This window comes from Colobus angolensis, unplaced genomic scaffold (genome assembly GCF_000951035.1).
Source record: "Colobus angolensis palliatus isolate OR3802 unplaced genomic scaffold, Cang.pa_1.0 Scaffold109, whole genome shotgun sequence".
Lineage (NCBI taxonomy): Eukaryota > Metazoa > Chordata > Mammalia > Primates > Cercopithecidae > Colobus > Colobus angolensis.
In genome coordinates, this window is record NW_012111919.1 from 7499651 (window position 1) to 7520787 (window position 21137).

The 21137-nt window shown below is 36.2% G+C and overlaps 1 protein-coding gene across 6 annotated transcripts in view; it reads left to right on the top strand.

Moving 5' to 3' along the window:
- The window catches only part of PUM2 (pumilio RNA-binding family member 2), a 108330-nt gene that overhangs the window by 70446 nt on the left and 16747 nt on the right, over window positions 1-21137 (top strand). For 2 of the 6 annotated variants that reach the window (XM_011951090.1, XM_011951098.1), the window contains 2 exons: window positions 70-357; window positions 4487-4723. In XM_011951090.1, the coding sequence (XP_011806480.1) occupies window positions 70-357; window positions 4487-4723 (525 nt within the window). Of the gene's footprint in view, window positions 1-45; window positions 358-4486; window positions 4724-21137 lie in introns of all 6 variants that reach the window. The other 4 variants (XM_011951119.1, XM_011951125.1, XM_011951105.1 and 1 more) reach the window with 2 other exon arrangements.

Sequence of the window (21137 nt, forward strand, 5' to 3'; positions counted from 1 at the left end):
GGTCTCATTTTTTAAATACAGAATAATTTCCTGGCTGGTTTAAAGAAGTATCTGAAATTTATTTTACAGCAGCGGCAGCAGCAGCTGGAGGAACTGCAAGTAGCCTTACAGGCAGCACAAATGGTCTGTTTCGGCCAATTGGCACTCAGCCACCACAGCAGCAGCAGCAACAGCAGCCAAGCACTAATCTGCAATCTAATTCATTTTATGGAAGCAGTTCTTTGACTAATAGCTCCCAGAGTAGTTCTTTATTTTCTCATGGACCTGGTCAACCTGGAAGTACATCTCTTGGCTTTGGAAGTGGTAACTCTTTGGGTGCTGCTATAGGCTCAGCCCTCAGTGGATTTGGTTCATCAGGTAAGTTTTTTTTTACAATGAGCATACTCTGCTAAGTGGAAGAGGTATATGAGTGTGTTTAACATTAAAATAAGCAATAATAGCATGTAGTATAGGAAGGACAGGAATAAATTATTGGACTGCTGGTTTAGTTTTGTAGGAAAAAAAATATCCTGCAAGTCTTTTTTAACACTCACCAATGTTTAACTCATTACAAGCAGCCTATTCTTAACTCATATGTAATACATTTCCTTTTTCCCTGGCTCTAGGAATTGATTACTGTAATTTTTGTTTTAGTAAGGTTATTTGGGTCAATATATTATTCACTAATTATTAGCTCATCTTCATTCACTACATAATGTTTGTGGAGGTAAATATTTTGCCATCTTAAATTTTTGGTATTTTAAAGCAGTTATCTTTGTGTGCTTATTAGATGGTTTATTCTTATTAAATGCTGGTAGTTTATTACAGTTTTAAAATTTGGCCTAATATAAAAAAATACATATGTGTGTGTATAAGTAATGAAATGTTCTCAACAGAATCCCCTAAGAAACTACCAGTATGGTTATCTTTTTTTAGATTAAATAAGTTAGCCTTTGTCACTAAAAATTTACTTAAAAGGGTATCTATTCATGTATCTTAGCTTTATATGACACTTAAGAAATCAAAATTTTAAATAGCTTCACTAAATAATTGACCCACTCAAACTGGTTCCTGGATCCTGTGATAGAGGAAGAACTAAGTGAAATCAGAAGAGGCCCACGTTGACTTCTTGTTGATACACTTGGTGTATTCTGTGAGTTTTCCACAGTACTCAGGAAACATTAGGGAAAAAACTGCTGACCCAGTTCTGTTGGTGCAGTTGGCAGCCTTTTCTTCATGAGGATAGGGCTATTTGGACCTCGAGATTTTCTGTTTCTGTAACATGACTTGCTACAGTCCTTAGTATCTGTTTCTCATCTCTTTTCTTACCACATCAAATTATATTCTTTCCTGGTGTGGAAAATGGCAGAACTAACACATGCCAGGCATTATTAACAATGCTTGCCAGTTTTCTAAGGGAGTGTCTTCTGAACTTTTATCATTCATATATACAGGAAGGATGGTCTAGAACAGCCATAAACTTTTAGATGGCAGAATCTTTTTTCATTTATTGTCATGAAATACAATAAGTGAATGTCATATTTGACTGACACAAAATTATATAAAGACTGCTCATAAGAATTTCTGAGGGAAAATCCAGTGAACATGGGGATTGTTAAATCTTTTCATTTTTGTACTTGAGTTTTTTCATTGCTTTTGGAGTTGTGTATCTCTGTCCACGTCACGCACTCCCATAGGACTCATTCCTTGTTTCTAACACAATTGGGATATTTTCTCCAAAGAATCCTAAATATTCTGAGGAAAACTGGAAGAACAAGTAACATAAAAAACTTGTGGAAATAGTTTCTAAACTATAAATTGTAGGCCCTAAATAATTCAGAAAAAAGCATTGATTAAACCCCATGTTTCCTTTCTCATGTAGTATGTCACTGATGGTCTGGTACAGATTTCTAGGCCCCTACTCAGTTCTTTCAAATTTCCATTTGTTTCTTAGGTAAGGCTGCTTTCCCCCTTTCAAGAATTGATTGACATGAACATTTTGTCCCCTGCAGATGCCGTTTCCCCAAAACTAACCTTCACGCCTCAGTTATTTACAAGCATGGCTTACTCAATTCTGACTCCAATCTGTAAGAGCTTCATTTTACCTTGCTTTAGAGAGCATTAGTGATTGCCACCCCTGAATGCCGGTAAAGAGTCCATCATCTCCCTTCTCTTGGGCATTTTGTGGGAGTTTATTCAAGTGCTATGCATATGGACTCTTACAAGTTTGCCCACTGCCTTTTCACATTATGGCAATTATATACTTATATGAACTCTAAAACATAATGTGGTTGTGTGCCTGTATGCACATACACAAGTAACATACACAATCGTTCTCTTACCTCTGTGATGAAATTATTAATGTTTAACAGTGTTAAATACCCCATTTTATGATACAGTTGGCCAAGAAGCCTAAACATCGTAACATATAATTTAAATCATCTTTTCTATGACCTGTTATTTTTTTAAAGAGTTGTTACAATTGAAAGTTTATAATTTAGCCTTTTTTTCACAGTTAATGAATGATTAGCAATCTGTCTACCCTCTTAGATATTTTAGGTACACTTGGTTTCATATCTCATAGTCATACTGTTGGAGATAATTTAGGCATATAGTAAAACTTAAAGAGCCAGCTTCTTTATGTTTAAGGTTATTTCTTAATTTTTTTTAAATGTTTGGCTTGGCTTTTCCTTTTTGGAGGAAAATAATATTGCATGTGTCAAAACTGGTTTATTGGATTATTTGTCAGGGGAATAATGCTGCTCTCATTAGAGAGCTGTTGTCTTTTTTCATTGTCAAATTATTTTCTGAAATAGCAATTTAAAATGTAGCCATATTTTAGAAAAATCACTTTGACAGTGTCCTTTTAAATTAGCATAGTTAAGGTAACATACATTGCCAGTTTTGCCAAAACCAACTCAAGAATAGCTGTTTTATTACATGTGCTTATAATACATTTTTGCAATAAAAATGCATATAGACACCTCTAGTATTTTCTTACTATGATATCTTAAAATGTAAAATTTTCAACAAAACATGGTCAGTCTCAGAAACTCCATTGGCTGGTATAAAAGGTTGAATAGCATTATAATCTTTTGCCTAATGTGGTAGCATAAGCCTGTTTTGTTTTTTTTATCCCTCTATAGAATTTTGAATGTGGCAAAACCAACGTAATTAAGTTTTCTGTCTGTATTATACTCTTACCTTGGTCTACCCATGATGTACTCTCCTTAATTTTTTTCTTTATACCCTGTATGACCTACTTATATATGACTTGTGGTTAAATAAGATTTAATAGAAACTTACAGATTCCTTGGAAAGCATTGCCATATTGGTCCGAATATAGAGCTTGTCATTTAAAAATGTATTTGGCAGGTTCAGAAATGTGGTTTGAAATTTTCTTAGATGTTAAAGTTATTCAGTTAAAAGAGGCTAGTGCTTAGAAATAGGAAGGAAACATACTTGAATATATGGGCTTTAAATGAGACTTGAGAACTGAGAGTTTTGGACAGCCCTTAGAGATGCATGCTGTGGAATTTGATTATCCAGACAGGTGTTGATTAACAGCCAGATCTTGATTAGCTCTTCTAAGCATGTATAGCTCACCAGGGCCTACATGGCCTTTATTTTCTGCACTATAAAAGGAAAAAGGATTAGAAGGATAATAGTTACATTTGGTATTAAGTAAAAATTCGATATGCAGTGTATTAAGGGATGTGAAGTAAGAGAAATTGTGTATTGTCTAATGACAAAAACCTGATCAGCCTTGAGTAAGGGGCTCAGGAGGCAGTATTAGCATCTTAGGAGTGGAAGAGTCCTGTGGGATAAGTGAAAGCATGTCTTTGGTTTGATAACAATGAGAGCTATTAATTTTCTAAAAGTTGAGTTATTTTGTAATGTAGTTGGAGAACAAGGGAGAATGTGTAGTATGAAAAATACTGTTGAGTTAGCTGCTCTCTGTATTTCACAACTGATCAATATTCGGGCCAATATGGACTTAAAGGGCTGTGTTTTGAACACAGCTAGACGACAAATTACATATGAATGGTGAAGGAAATGTACTAATATTTTATTTATTCATATAATCTTTTCTTGGCATTGAGTTAACGTCTAAGAAGCAGGTTCCAGAGATGAGGATACTACCAGAATTTAAACTTGAAGGAATTTAATCTCTAGCATGTCCTAATGCAGACAACTTGCAATTCCAGGGTTTATAAATCATACCAGGGTATTAAAGCACAGTAATCAGGTGTGTCAGTGGTAAATATGTGTGAAATAATGAAACATATGACTGCTCTGTTAAGTATTTGGTTCTTTATTGGGGTGCATTTATACCCTTTTATGATTAATAAGTTAGTATATATAGTTATCACAGTAATTATCTTCTCCAAAATGTTTCTAAAAATAATTATTGTGATCACTTCTGTTATTGCCCAGCGAGAGTTGGGGATAGATTTTATTCAGTTAACACTGTATGTAATTAGGGTTTTTTTTATTTCTTCTTCAGTTGGCAGTTCTGCAAGTAGTAGTGCCACAAGGAGAGAGTCTCTATCTACTAGCTCTGACTTGTACAAAAGATCTAGTAGCAGCCTAGCACCCATAGGGCAACCATTTTACAATAGTCTGGGATTTTCCTCCTCTCCAAGTCCAATAGGCATGCCTCTGCCAAGCCAAACTCCAGGACATTCACTTACGCCACCGCCATCACTTTCATCACATGGATCCTCATCCAGTTTGCATTTAGGTAAAAAAAAAACCAAAACCCTTTTTATTTGTATGTATACATGTATGTGTGTTTGTGTGTGTGTTTATAATATATGTAAAATATTTAATGTTGGATAAAACATGCCAAATTGCTTTTGCTTTTAGATATTAGTCTTTTGAAAAAGTTCTCCTTTCATGAAAATTAAAAGTGAGGGTCTAATGTACAATAAGGTAAAGACCCCCCCCATTGTTTCTTATGTTTCTTTTATGAAATATAATGGTGTGTTTTTTCTTGTCTGTGCTTTTGATTTGTGTGTTTTAGAGCATCTGAAAAGTCAACTATTTAAACATACTAGTGAAAGAGAAATTTCACTCTCAAAAGATTTGCACACCATAAGAAAAACATTAGTTACATAGCTACTGAACTAGGTTAGTACACTGGTTTTTGCTTTGGTCTTTCAATGCCTGGCCATTTTACCAGAGAATTATTTCAGTGAATTTGAATTTAGTATATTTGTCACTTAAGGAAGCTTATGGGCTTAGGCCATATACTTCTCTTTTGGATATGTTAAAAATGTTTTAGGCTTGTTGTACCCCTGAAGTTGAAGCGTTGAGAACTTTGTTTATATTTGTATATTAAAATTGTTCGCACCCCCAAATAATTAAATTGGTGGTTACCTTTTTTCCTTCCCCAGGAAGTATTTATCCATGCAGATAATACGTTTTGAAGGGCTTTGGACATCAGAGGCTGTGTATGAATCCCTATCTTGTCAAAGAAATTATTTTTTAAACTTTATTTTGAATTTTTATAATTCTAGTTATTCAGCTGAAACTGAGGGATTCTATTGACAGCTTTTACGTATTTGGAAAGATTTAAATCAGCTTGTGTTTTGAAAAGTAATGTTGCTACTGTAAGCAGATGTACTGTAAGTTAGTGATCATGTCTGACCACCCCCTCCAATTAACATGGGTATAGCTATTTAAAAAAAAAAAATTGTTAATACAATAAATGTCCATGTAACAAAGGTATCTGTTGCACTGTTCATTTTGATTTACATTATTGCACACACACAGTGGACTAGATTTCTTTTTTAAAGACTCTGGTCCTCTACCCCAAATTCTGGGCCTTTGCTCATTTGAGGATTTTGGGGGATACTGAACATATACAGCCAATTAATGTATTCAAATGGAATGCTAAGATCCACTTTGCAGCACTAGATGTGCAGATTTACCAGTCTTTAGCCTAATACCTTTCTTCATTTATCATCTATTCTTAGTCACAGGAGCTGCTCAGCTCCTGATTTCTGTTATTACTGCTCAGGCATCCCCCCTTCATAAGACATGCCTGTGAAATGGACACAAAAATTTGGAACATAATAAACCTAAGATTAGACCTATCACAATAGTTTTCTGTTTTATTGTTAAGATTTTATTTGTCATGTCCTGTCATCTTTTCATAGGTAAGTTTCAAATGAGATTGTTGTTCAGCTCTTACTGCTGTGTTGTGCTTTAGTGCCTGTATAAATGGCAGTAAATAGTTTCTACATAGCTTGCTTAGAAATCGGATATAAGTGACTTTTTAGATGTCTTTTATGATTAAAGAGCAGTCTAGATATGTGCTTCTCTTTCTTTAGGTTGTAAAGAAACCAGCCTAATAGATGCTTAGGGAAGGAATTCTGGTCAATTGTGGGAAGTAATCACCACTGGGCCAGCAGTTCTGCGTTGTAGACTAACATAGCTTCAGCTTGAAATCTGCTATTTAAATACACCCCTGATTGAAATTAGTAATTATCTGTGTTATTTTCTTTTTGTGACCCCCAGTTTCCCATAGCTTTAGTGGTAGTATGACTGGCAACATTGTTAGCAACGAATAGACCCTTATCAGGTTGAAAATAACTTGAAGGATTTCATAAATGTTCTCTTTGCATACTATTCATGGAAATAATCTATTCTGCACCTCCCTATGAATGGATCATGATGCAAGGCTTTCATGCTGTCCAATAAAAAAAAGTAGTATTTTAATTATGTACCCATGAAGTGAATTTATTTATGAAGCAAGTCTCAAGGCTGATGGTATAAAAGACCTATGGAAATGGAATTTGCATATTTTTAAGTAATTTTACTGATCTCACATATCAAGAATATGAAATCATAAGATAGAGATAAGTTCTCTCAATTCTCATTAGAATTGGTTGGAATTAATTCCAGGTTATTTTCCTGGGAGATTTTAAGATGTGAATGTTAGAACCATTACAGTTACATGTAAAGCTTGAGATCTGCATTCCCAAAGTATGTTCCTTTGTTAGTGTTAGTTATTTGAGATTCACAGAAAATGCCCAGTAGCAACATTCTGTGCTGTCTTTCAAAAAAATTTTTTTTCATTTTTTAAGATAGGCATGTAACCAACACATGTATTTTTAGCAGGATGACTAGTAATCACTTTTTGATTGAAGTGTAAGAATTTCAGTGCATAGTTCTGGGGTGTTGATTTTTTCATTAAAATCTAAAACACTTGTTCAAATTTGCAACTCTGTTGCTTATTCTAATATATTAAAGTTAGACGCATGAAAAAATAATTTTATCTTCCATTTTTATTGTGTAATATCTGAGGTTCTATTTCTAAAATAATAACTACAGTATATCATATATTTTTAAATAATTTCTTATTAACTCTAATCTCCTTAATTGACTTAAATGTCTTTAACAATTGTTCCGTTTGAATCACAGTCAAAATAAGGTTCATACATTGCGTTTGTTTGATATGTCTTAATGTGTAATTGTTTTTTCTTCATCTTTTTTTCCCCTTTCCATTTATTTGATGAAGAAACTTTGTCCTATTGGTTTTCCCACACTCTTGACTTTGCTGATTGCTTCCCCATAGTGGTATTTAAAATGTTCCTGTATCTCTTTCCTGTAAACTGGAATTTGATCTAGAGGCTTGGTCAGATAGTTTATGGGTTGGCTGGTTTATTTTGACAACATGGGCTTCTGTTACTTTTTATTGTACCGTATCAGGAGACACATGTCTGGTTGTCTCCATTGTGAGATGACCAGCCTGATCCACCTAATGGTTTTAGCAGCCTTCGATCATCTTTTTTTTTTCCAGAGGTTGCAAAATGGTGATGTGTTAATTGTGTCATTCTTTATTCATTTATTATCTGGAACTTTTCTCTAAAGAAGAATAACTATCCCTCATCCGTTACCCTGAAAGACAGTTCATGTAAGAGTCAGAAGAATGCATGATTCTTTCCTTTACTTTCAGAATAACTTTGATGCCCTAGCAACCTTTAAAGGTGACTCGTGTTTTTATTCTCATTGTTATCTACAAATGGGTTGATTTTGGGGATAATTGGTATGTTTCAGTTCATTGCAGTGTAAGACATCAATTTTTTATCTATTTTTGATTCTAAAATTACACCTTCTTTGGCCCCTTGGAGCCCCTTTATATTGGTTCTCATGTTGACAGCAACTTGGAGAGAGAATAATTTTGAGATTAGTTTTTACCCTGAAATGCAAAGAACAGTATAAAATTCTGGGCTTCAGGTTCAATATTAAATGTTGAGTTATTTTCTCATGTTGTATTAATCTATAGGAGGGGGGCAGTCTACCTACAGTTGTTTTATACATCATTGTCTAGTATAGAAGTCAACATCTTTTTTTTTTTTTTGAGATACTTCACTCCTTGTGAAGAACATTAAATATTTCTAGTATTGCCTTATTTTTCTACCTGGAGCTAGCCAGCTAGTTCTTTCCTTGTTTTCCTTCTTTTTCTTCTTCTAATAAACTTTTAAAATACAGTGTTGATAATTTTTTTAACTCCAATCTTTATGCTCATAGTAATTTGATTGATGTGGAACTTATTAGATATAAAACAGTGTTCGTATTTTTGTTATGTAACTTAGGTTTTGACAAACTAATGGCTTCTTGCCCTGTACCTCTTCATTTTTGAACTGGCTATTTTTTCCTTAAGAAAAAAGGGTGCTAAAGTGTAACGTGGACTTTGAACTCAGTAAAATGTATTTAAAGGGGACTATCGCCAGGGGTGGTGGCTCATGCCTGTAATCCCAGCACTTTGGGAGGCTGAGGCGGCAGGATCATGAGGTCAGGAGATGGAGACCATCCTGGCTAACACAGTGAAACCCCGTCTCTACTAAAAAAATACAAAAAAAGTAGCCAGACGTGGCGGTATGCGCCTGTAGTCCCAGCTGCTGGGGAGGCTGAGGCAGGAGAATGGCGTGAACCCAGGAGGCGGAGCTTGCAGTGAGCTGAGATGGCGCCACTGCACTCCAGCCTGGGCGACAGAGCAAGACTCCATCTCAGAAATAAATCAATAAAAATAAAAAAAGAAAGGGGACTATCTAGTCTGAAGAATGTCATGTATTCAGCAAGTAAATGGCTGTGCTTTAGTTTGCTGTGGATTATAAAATTTCGTAACCTGTCTTTTCTTCCAATTACAGAAAATTTTAGTAACAGGCAAGATATTGTAAATTTTTAGAATCATTCTGTTATAATTGCTGGCCTTTGGCAGACTTAGTCCTGTGCTTCTCTTATAATAAAATATTCAGAGAAGTAAAATTAGTAAGGTCACCTGCCATTTTTCTGAGTTTCACGTATAATCATTAATGAAAGCAGAAAACAGTATGAATTATTTGAAGCATTCACTGAAAATACTGTTATCCTTTAGCAATTACAGTTCTCTGTAACTGAATAGCATTTGATAGTTTTTTTTTTAAAGCACCTTCATATTCATCATTTCATTTCATCCTAATTGTTGGCATAGACTGTCAGAGTGGTTTGTTCATTAAAGATGAAGAAATTAAAGATCAATTGATTAAGAGACTTTCCCAAACCAGTAAATAACAGAATTAAGGCTAGCATCCAATTCTGACTCCTGATACTATTCTTCCTTTTTCCATTATGTTATTCTGTAGGGAACTGAACAATTTTATGAAGTATATAAATAACTTATTCTAATTAGTCTCCCAGAATCTAATGATCACCTCATTATGATGGTATAAATTACGCTTTTCGTTGGTTAAAGTATGTATAGGATTACCAGCTCTTTAGATTCCTTTCTCAGTTTAGTTATTCTTGAGATTTAGATAAAAATACTTGTCTAAGCACGTGTTATATTTGTACTTCTTCTTATTTGAAATAAGAATACTTGTTAATCTAAGGCAGGCAATTTAGGGACTGTGTGTAGAGCAGCACACCCTACTCTCAACAGAATCTTACAGGTTCTCACGTTAATATAAATTGAAAAGCAGCTACAACCCTTTGGTAGACCTAGAAGTAATTTATTTACTGATGAGTAGGAAATATGTTATGGAGAAGTTATATTACTAGTTGTATGGAAGAATTTGTGATGTTTGGTTTTCTGTATAAAAATGTCTTGATCTTGGTTGTACTTCTTTTGGGTTACTAATTTTTTATTTATTATCCTTTAATAACATCAGTGACATTGTGGTTTTAACGTCTGAGAAAGTTTTCACCAGTTAATTTACTTAGTTAACATAATCACAAACTTAGGACTAGAAAATACTTGATCCGATTCTGTGTTTTGGCATCAGAATCACTCGGGGCACTTGTTTAAAATGCCTAGTAGTAGAGTTCACAAGGATGTGAACAGTTTGCAAATGTGCAGCAACAGTTTTTGCTCGTTACAATGCTTGTGGGGGTTCCATTGGCATTAAATGCCTGGCAGCCAGATGTTATACTTTGCATAATCAGCACAAAAATAGTTCATCCCACGGAAATTTTCAGTAGCCTCCACATGGAGACACTGACTTGATGTAATTTGTAGTTACTTTTAATCGGCCGGGCGCAGTGGCTCATGCCTATAATCCCAGCACTTTGGGAGGCCGAGGCAGGTGAGTCACAAGGTCAGGAGATCGAGACCATCCTGTGAACAGTGAAACCCCGTCTCTACTAAAAATACAAAAAATTAGCCAGGCGTGGTGGCTGGTGCCTGTAGTCCCAGCTACTTGGGAGGCTGAGGCAGGAGAATGATGTGAACCCGGGAGGCGGAGCTTGCAGTGAGCCGAGATCACGCCATTGCACTCCAGCCTGGGCAACAGAGTGAGACTCCATCTCAGAAAATCAAATAAATTATTTTAATCTACCAAGAATTCACCTGTAATTTACACCATTCCACCATGCTTATAATGCACCCTAAGGATCAAAAAGTATCCTTTAAATACAGGCAGATGTGCTTCATGAGAGATTTTCAGTGTTAGCCAAATAACATAAAAATGAAAGTAGCATATATCTCTTGGAATGGCATTGAAAAATTGTTTCTTGTATGTAGAGAATATTTTCACTGGAGTTGTTTTGTTGTCATATACCTAGGAATGGATCCAGTGGAAGAAGGGCAAGATCTTTTACATTATAAACTATAAAATGCTGACGGAAGTTACAGATGACTTAAATAAATGGAAGGACATACCGTATTTTAGGTTGAAAGACTCCCTATTATAAAGATACCAGCTTTCTTCTAGTTGATCTAAACATTGAATGCTATCAATAAAATTAGGTTTAAAAAATTGATAAGCTGATGCAAAAAATGAAAATGGAAAAGCGGAAGCAAAAGTAGTGAAGACAATTTTGAAAAGCAAAGTTAGAAAACTTAATACTGCCAGATACCAGAACTTAGAAGGCTACAGTAACTAAAACTGTTGGCACAAGGATAAATAAATAGAACAGCGGAACAGAGTAGTGCATCCAGAAATAGACCAACTCATTTAGATCCGTAATGACCAAGTTGCTACTGCAGCTTATATGAGAAGAATGAGTGTTTCAGTGACTTGGGCAGGAGTAGTTGAATATCCAAATGAGGGGGAATGAACTTTGACTTCTGTTTCACACCACTTATACACATACGCACACAAACACACTTTATTCTCAAAGAAATTACATGACTTATATTCATGAAGTTAGTAAGAGGCAGAACCAAAATTTTGAAGCCACATTTATCTGGCTTACTCCGGATGTTGTACTGCTTCTCAAAGGATGCTTTTCTATTTATTTATTTATTTGTTTGTTTATTTATTTATTATTTATTTTTGAGACGAAGTCTTGCTCTGTCCCCCAGGCTGGAGTGCAGTGGTGTGATTTTGGCTCACTGCAACCTCTCTCTCCCGGGTTCAAGCGATTCTCCTGTCTCAGCCTCCTGAATAGCAGGGATTACAGGCGCTACCACGCCCAGCTGTTTTTTGTATTTTTAGTAGAAACAGATTTTCACCATATTGGGCAAGTTGGTCTTGAACTCCTGACCTCAGGTGATCCACCTGCCTTGGTCTCCCAAAGTGTTGGGATTATAGGCGTGAGTCACCATGCCTAGTCAGGATGCTTTTATTTATTTATTTGTTATTGTTTTTTTTTTTTTGAAATGGAATCTTGCTTTGTCGGCCAGGCTGGAGTGCAGTGGTGCAATCTCGGCTCACTGCAAGCTCCGCCTCCCGGGTTCATGCTATTCTCCTGCCTCAGCCTCACGAGTAGCTGGGACTACAGGCACCCACCACCACACCTGGCTAATATTTTGTATTTTTTAGTAGAGACGGGTTTCACCATGTTAGCCAGGATGGTCTCGATCTCCTGACCTCGTGAGCCACCATGCCCAGCCCAGGATGCTTTTATTTCTAATACCTATCTGAATAAATTAAAAGGACCATGTTTCCTGTGTTTCACATCTTTGTAAACTTTTTATCAAATTGTAGTAAAATATAATTTAACCTGTTGTGACTTTGGAAAAAGTGAGTTGAAATGTCAGTGTATTGGCTTCTTTGTGGTTTTTCACTTGCTAACAATTGATCTTTAATCCAAATTAAATGCTATTTTAAGGGTCTTATAAATATTTCATTACTAATTTTAAGTTAAAACTCATCAGATAAGAATCTTAGGTACAGTGGCTCACACCTGTAATCCCATCATTTTGGGAGGCTGAGGCAGGGGGATTGCTTGAGCTCGGGAGTTCGAGACCAGCCTGGACAATGTGGCGAAACCCTGGATAATAAAATTACAAAAATGAGCTGGGTGTGGTGGCATGTGCCTGTAGTCCAAGTCACTTGAGAAGCTGAAGTGGGAGGATCGCTTGAGCCCAGGAGACGGAGGTTGCAGTAAGCCAACGTTGTGCCACTGCATTCCAACCTGGGCAAGACCGATTGAGACCTTGTCTCAAAAAAAAAAAAAAAAGAATCTTATTTGTAATATTTTAAAATATTGTAAATAGGATATAAATAGCAAGTTTTGATTTTATTTCTAATTACTGAAAGTAATTGCTATTTTATCTTTTCTGTAGTTTTATTAGACTCCTTTTTAGAATTTTTATGTGATTAAAATTTTTACTTATTCAATATTGAATACCTATGTTCAATACAATATTGAAGCCACTCTCTGCTTGACTAGGAGAAAAAACACCATCCTTATTCACTGTTGTCGCTTTGTAGCTTTGTGGTAAATACAGACAAAAACAGCAGTTACAATATAATGATTGTAATGTTCTTGTCTTATTTCACTTTATTTAATAATTCTATAGAAACATAGTGATTTCATTGGAATTATTTTCCTTTATGGGTTTTTTGAACCAAAGTTAGCATACATTGGATTACAATAGAATTGTTTCCAGGTTTATTTTCTCCACTAGATTACAAACAAGAAAGCCCAGGCCTTTTTCTACAACTAAAAATACTCAGATTTCATTGAATGTTTGGGTAATTGAATTCGAGTGGTTTTGTTTATTTGTTTTATTGATGAATTTATTATTGAGTAAGGACACTTTCTTTTTAAAAAATACTTGGTATCCTACATAGATTACTATATTAAAGCATTATTTGGCTGTTCTCAGTGTTTGTTCAGTGTGCCAGGATCATACTCTTTAGAACATTGCACTATGAAAACAAAGTTTTGACAGTCAGTTGTGTGGAGTTTTTGTTTTGTGTGTGTGTGTGTGTGTGTGTGTGTGTGTGTTTTACCTTCCCAGTTCTTCAGCCTTCTTCCCACCACCACAATGACCCCATCAAGAGAGATAATAAATGTACCCATAATGTTTGTGTAGGATCAGAATTTATTCCAGTATTCATAACTTTTGAAGCAAGCTTTAGGATTGCATAAATCCTTAGTAATTATGGTTTAAGGAAGACAATCCCAGCTCCTGTAATTTTTCTTCACTCCAATTAGAAAGGCAACTGGCCTTGAAATCTCAGCAGGAATATTTAAAAGGAAATTCAGATATGGCTTGCTCATTTATTAACTTGTTACCAAATGTAACAAAGGAAAGAATTTAGGCCAAATCTGACAGGGTTATATGACATATTCAGGGGAAAAACCAACAGGTTCCTATTGGGCTACTCGAACTCACCCCACTACTACTGTCTTTTGCGGGGTTAAGGGTAAGTTTTTTAAAATGTTCTCATGTCCATCGGTCACAAGAGAGGTAGTTTTCACTAAAGATAAAAAATTGAGGCAATTTTTGAAACTATACAATGTTGCCCCCTTTTGATAGTGTAATGGAAATTGACAGGGTGGGTTATTGATGGAAATGATGTCATAACTAGTCTGAAGACTGTGTATGTTATGTTAACTAAGTATGTTATCACTTAGTCTGTTTAAATGCTCCTTGATGAATAAAGGAAGATTATTAAATACCTTCTATGGTGATAGTCTGCCCTTTATTTTTTTAAGTTTAACCAGTAGAGACTATAATAAAAGGTAAGATTTTTTTAAATTGCTTATAGAAAAGAATCACAAGCAATAGAAATGGAAACAACAGATTTTTATTTTATATTTTAGAGCACTTGGCTTGTCATTTGCATCTACTGTTGTTTGCATATTGTCATAAAATTAACAATTTTAAGGTAGTATGTTTGACATGTTTATGTTTTTATATTAGCCTATTAAAATGATGTGGAAGATTATACTTTTATATATGCCTACTTTGTTTTTTTAAACTCATTGTAGCCTTAGTCTTTCCTCCAATAAAATTTTTGTGTCTTCATATGGCAAATGTGTAGTTAATAATAAGTATTAAAATTTTATTCCGTGTATACCTCATGTAGCTTCAGTCATTTTGCAGACTTATGAATAGCATGTGAGAGTAAACATTTTCTAGGAAGCATAGCAGAGTATGACTGACAACTTTACATGAAATTTTTAGACATAATGGTAAACAAAAATTCAGCCTAATTATTAGCTGTGCTTTCTTGGATAAGTTATTTAGCTTCTCTAAGCTGTTGTCTCACAAGTAAAATGGCGATATGTCTGCCTCATAGGCTGTTAAGAGGATAGCATTCTCATACAGCAGTGTTACAAATGATGTGTCATAAAATAATAGTGCAACCATCTGCCAATTTCAGAAACATAAAAAATGATTTATACTTTAAATGCGATAGACATACAAAAAATTTTAAATTCTGAGGGAAAAAAATGAAAATGCCCCACAGATTTGAGTCATTTCTGGAAAGAAATATTATCTATCTGTACCTTGTTTTTATTTTAGCATTCACCCTGTGTACATAAACTATATTAAATGTATATGACATTAAGTATTCCAGCTAGGCTGGGCGCAGTAGCTCACACTTGTAATCCTAGCACGTTGGGAGGCCATGACAGGTGGATTGCCTGAGCTCAGGAGTTCGATACCAGCCTGGGCAACATGGTGAAAACCCATCTGTACTAAAATACAAAACAATTACGCGGGCATGACAGCGTGCGCCTGTGGTTGCAACTATCTGGAGGCTGAGGCAGGAGAGTTGCTGGAACCCAGAGACAGAGGTTGCAGTGAGCCAACAACGTGCAACTGCACTCCAGCCTGGGTGGCAGAGCCATACTCCGTCTCTTTAAAAAAATAAAATAAAAAAATATTCCAGCTAATATATGATTGATTTTCTTGAATTAAAGAAAACAGAGTGACATTTGTATTCGTTTCCTAGGACTGCTGTAACAAATGACTACAACTAGGTGGCTTCAAACAATAGAAATTTATTCAACTTAGTTCTAAAGACTGTACATCTGAAATCAAGATGTCAGCAGGACCATGCTCCAAAGGATCTAGGGGACAACCCTTTCTGTCTCTTCCTAGGTTTTGGTGGTAGTTGCTGGCCATCTTTGATGTTCCTTGGCTTATAGATACGTCACTCCAGTATCAGTGTCCATCATCACATGGCATTCTCCCCATGCATCTCTAAATTTTCCATTTCTTATAAGGCCACTAGTCAAAGACACTTTCCCCAAAGAACGTCACATTCACAGGTACAGGGGGTTAAAACTTGAATATGTATTTGGTGGGGGGCTGTTGTCCCGTTTGCCGCCTGATTTCCCAAGTCTGAATCCAAAGTCTTAGCCAGTTAAGTAATGGGGTAGAAGCTGGAAGAACTTGGAGCCACATAATAGAAAAAAATTTTGTCCTCAGTTGGATGGCTTACAACATTTATAAAAACTTGACTTTTTGGAGGCTACAACACAGTACAGCATTTTACGTAAAATTTGCATATCACAGTATCCAACACAAAATCTTCAACAAATGGTAGCTACCTTTTAAAAAGTTACTGTATACACGACCATATTAATGTGCAGATAATAATGTGAGCTAGGCTCACAGATAGTTGCCTTTTTCTTTTTCAACAAAATAGTTAATTACTATATGCCATGGACCTTCAAGGACTAGCATGTAGTACCAACTATGGGGATTTAGAAACATGTAAAGATCCCAGGGTGATTGGTGTGCATATTGAGAAGCAATGTTCTGTCTTCCTCCACTTAACCTTTAAGTTTTCCCACTAAAGCCGAGCAACACGCATATAGTTTTGAAAAGTAATCAGAAAATACTGAACTAAAAGGACTAAGTTGCCCTCTTTTTGGAGTAGAAGTAGCTAAATGCTGTAAAATACTCTGTCCTCATTTTAGACGTTCCCAGCTACTCCTTCCGTATCTTTGATTCTTTGGCTACTGTAGCTATCATCTTTCCATTTATTGTGATTTCCAGAGCCTTGGCTTCTGAAATAAACTCTTACCTAGTAGCCTATGTGTAGTTGTATCCTTTTCAGGAACCCCCCCCCAAAAAATTATTTATTTATTTATTTTAGACAGGGTCTTGCTCTGTTGCCCAAGCTAGAGTGCAGTGGTGTAGTCTCTGCTCACTGTAACCTTTGCCTCCTGGGTTCAAGCAGTTCTGTCTCGGCCTCCCAAGTAGCTGGGACTACAGGCGTACGCCACCACACCCAGCTAATTTTTTTACATATATATATAGTGGAGACGGGGTTTCACCATGTTGGCCAGGCTGGTCTTGAACTCATAATCTCAAGTGATCCGCCCACCTCAGCCTCCCAAAGTGCTGGGATTACAGACCTGAGCCACTGCGTGGGGCATACCTATTTTCATTTGCAATTAGTAGTTGAAAATCTGTTGTAAAATGAAACATTAAATTATTTTTATTCTAATTAATTAGTCCCCATACTCTTCTATCAGAATATCCTTCAGGTAGATTTTTTTTTTTTTTTTAATTTATCCAGAAGGAGTAATTACGTATGTCTTAAGTAAGGGTCAGGAATCTCTATTCTTAGAAGAATATACAGGCCTGATAGATTGAGTAGCTGTCATTCCAATCCCAGAGGGTAGAAAACAGTGAAAAATGAAGGCTAGACAGATTTAGTTATTTTGTGGTTATTTCACTTACAGTCTCCCCCACTACCCCCTGCCCCGCAGAGGACCTGCCTTATCTCCACAGATTCTGCATCCTTGGTTAGGAGGCGGAACCTGTAGATACGGAGGTCTTGCCTTTCATATTCATAGGTGACATAGGGCCAAACTGCTGGAGTTCAGCTTCCACAGATTTTTGGTATTTTGTGTGCGTCCTGGAACCAATCCCCCATGCATACTGAAAGACAACTGTATTTTTTAATAATCTTTTTAACTAGTGATACTTAATAGGGAAGGATTCTAAAACAGACTTCTCAGAAATTATGAAAACCTGTAAAATCATGTTATTTCTACTAATAAAATTGTGTTTGCCTTTATTTTAAAGTTCTCATGAATGAACACGAAAGATGTAAATAGCACAGAAGATTGGCACACTGTCATATGAGATAAGCTCTGGCCTAAGGGTCTTGGCTGATTAGCTGCATGTCCCATACCTTTTGGACCATTGGACCATAGTGACCTCATCTGTGAAATTATAGTACTGATCTACATGTCCTATATACACTCTTAGGCAGATAGTGATTAAACAGTCATGAATGGTAGTGGGGACTGAATGATGATATGAAAAGACCTTATCTCTTTAATACTTTTGGTGCGGAAGATAACTGCTTTTAGACTACCAGCAGCAGAAGTATGAATATGATTATCTGTTTGTGTGTTTGTTTTTAACTATTTCTGGGATAATTTGAAACTAATGGGAAAATTGCAAAACTATACCCTTCACCCACGTTTTCCAGATGTTACCACTTTTATCACATTGGCTGTATGATTCTCTCTCCCTCTCTTCTTCCCCTCATCCACAACACTATCTGGACTTACTTTTGAAAGGAGGTTGCAAGTGGGCCGGCGTGGTGGCTCACCTCTGTAATCTCAGCACTTTTGGAGGCCAAGGTGGGTGGATCACTTGAGGTCAGGAGTTTGAGACCAGTCTAGCCAACATGGTGAAACCCCGTCTCTACTAAAAAAAACACAAAAATCAGCCAGGCATGGTGGTGCGCACCGGTAATCCCAGCTACTCATGAGGCTGAGGCAGGAGAATCGCTTGAACCCAGTAAACAGAGATTGCAGTGAGCCAAAGTTGCGTCACTGCACTCCAGCCTGGGCAACAGAGTGATAGATACCCTCTCTCAAAAAAAAAAAAAAAAAAAGGAAGTTGCAGGCATGATGTCCCTTACTCAGAAATACATTAGTGTATGTTTGTTGACAGTAAGTATATGTTTTCATATAAAACCACAATTACTAAAGTCAGGAAATTAACACTGATAAACCACTAATCAAAGCAGCCAACTTTATTCAAACTTTGCTACTTACCTCACTGATTACCTTTATAAGAAAGAGAAAGGGAGATTGATTTGGGGGTCTATTGTCAAATTGAGGATCACAGATTACTTTCATCACTGCTCTTTAATCTTAAACTGTTTCTGTTTTTTATGACCTTTACATTTTTAAAGGGTATAGGCCTGCTTTATAGAATGTCCCTCAATCTCCAGATATTTTAGATGATCTGCTTTCAATATTTAGATAACGAAATTTAAGATGTCTAATGTATGTTTTAAATTGGGTTTTACACACTTACTTATTTGTAAGAGAAAAGATATGCTTCCCTGGGTGAAAGTGAATTAGTTTCTGGAGAATAATATTTTTTTTATCTTTTTTTTTTTTTTGCCAGGGGGTGGGTGGGGGTTGTTGTTTTGTTTTGTTTTTGAGACAAGGTCTCGCTCTGTTGTCCAGGCTGGAGTGCAGTGGCACAGTCTCATCTCACTGCAACCTCTGCCTCCCAGGCTCAAGCGATCCTCCCTACCTCACCCTCCCCAAGTAGCTGGGACTACAGGCACACACCACCACTCCTGGCTAATTTTTGTGTTTTTTGTAGAGATGGGGTTTTGCCATGTTGCCCAAGCTGGTCTCAAACTCCTGACCTCAAGCTATATGCCTGCCTCAGCCTCCCAAAAATGCTGGGATTATAGGCATGAGCCACCAAATTTGTGAATTTCATGTATGAGAAGACCACTTAGTCTTGTAGAACTGAATGTCTAAGGTTTTTTAAAATTCAAGACAGTGTAGTATTAGATAGATATTGTGAACCATGTGCACAGGAGTTCTGTTAGGAGCTGATAGAATTTAAATCAAAGAATACCTAGATAGGGGAGAAATTCCTGTTGCTTATTGGCAGGATATTTGGAAGGTACCAAATAAAACCGGCTTCTTCATTTCCTGGGGTGAGTATGTGTTTTGAATTTGGTGTCGAAAATCTTTAATGCGTTAAGGGTATGTTTGAGGTAATGATAAGGAATAGTAACGAGTAAGTGGGCGGGGGGTATGAACAGTTAGGGTACTACTAAGAAATTTGTGTGAAAGATAGGTTTGGAGTAATGACTTGAAAACTAGGTTGAAGATCTTAGAGCATATACTGTATCCGGATTCTGTAGGTTTTTATCATAAAGTGACATCAAAATGGACTTTGAAAGGAAAAATACAGTTGATGTGTATAAAAATGGATTGGTGAATCTGAAAGTCAGCTGATTAAGAAAAAAAAATTTTAACCAGATTGAAATGATAAGCAAAGCACCCCTGCCCTTCAAAAAGGGCAAGGATGCTAGAGAAAACCCAGTGGCTGTGCAGCATGTGATAAGGACCCAATCATAAAGAATCAGAGGGGCTAGTGATCAGTTATTATGAACAGTTGGAAATATGTAAACAAATAATGGAAGTGGAAAGACTGGCAGTCTTGAGACAGTATTGAAACACTGAACTCTTGAACGTTTTGAATATCATAAATGGGTGCTGAGATAGTTATATATAACTGGACCAAACAAGAATTTGATCTTAGAGATTTTGGTGTGTAAGATAGCTTGTTAAATTACATGCTTTTCTTTTTTGAGACAGTCTCGCTCTGGCACCCAGCCTGGAGTGCGGTGGTACAGTCTGCTCACTGCAACCTCCGTGTCCCGGGTTCAGGCGATTCTCCTGCCTCAGCCTCCTGAGGAGCTGGGATTACAGGTGCACGCCACCACGCCCGGCTAATTTTTTGTGTATTTTTAGTAGAGATGGGGTTTCACCATGTTGGTCAGGCTGGTCTAGACATTGTTCTAGGCACCAGGTAGCTAGCATGTGGATTAATGTAATTTTATGGCTCTTGTATTGGAGATGGTACTGGGGATTCAGATAAATAAATGCATGTTATGCTATGTAATGGGAAGTTCAATGAAGAAAAGTAAAGTTAGGACAATAGGGGCAGAAAGTGAAAGAGGAATGTTCTAACCCAATTTACCCTCCAGGATTTGACTATTTTACTGCTCTCTGTCCTTGTAGTTCTTTTCGACCTCTAATACTTCCATTTAGCTTTGCACTGACAGTGTGTCCTTAGGACCATCTCTACCCTGTGGCCTGGATTGTATATATAGTACTACTCTGTATAGAGTTTGCATATAATAATAGCATGATGCTGGTAGTGCATTTTGTTTTTCTGAACTCCACTAATGTGTATTTTACAACTATCTATACGTTTTTCTTTTTTAAAAGGACACTGTCAAGTACCTTTAAACTGTTCATTGTAATTTTAAAAATTTCCTGCATGTATTTATTTTTATTTCTATTGACTGCTCTTTGATTTTCTTTCTTGGAATGGAACATAAGTTAAAGATGTTTTTTATTCATTTGTTGTAAATGATAAGGTTCTAGGAATAATAACTGCTGTTGATTAATACTCTTGTTTGTGAAATAGTGGCTTTATGTCATTCTTATATATAACTATATATATTAAA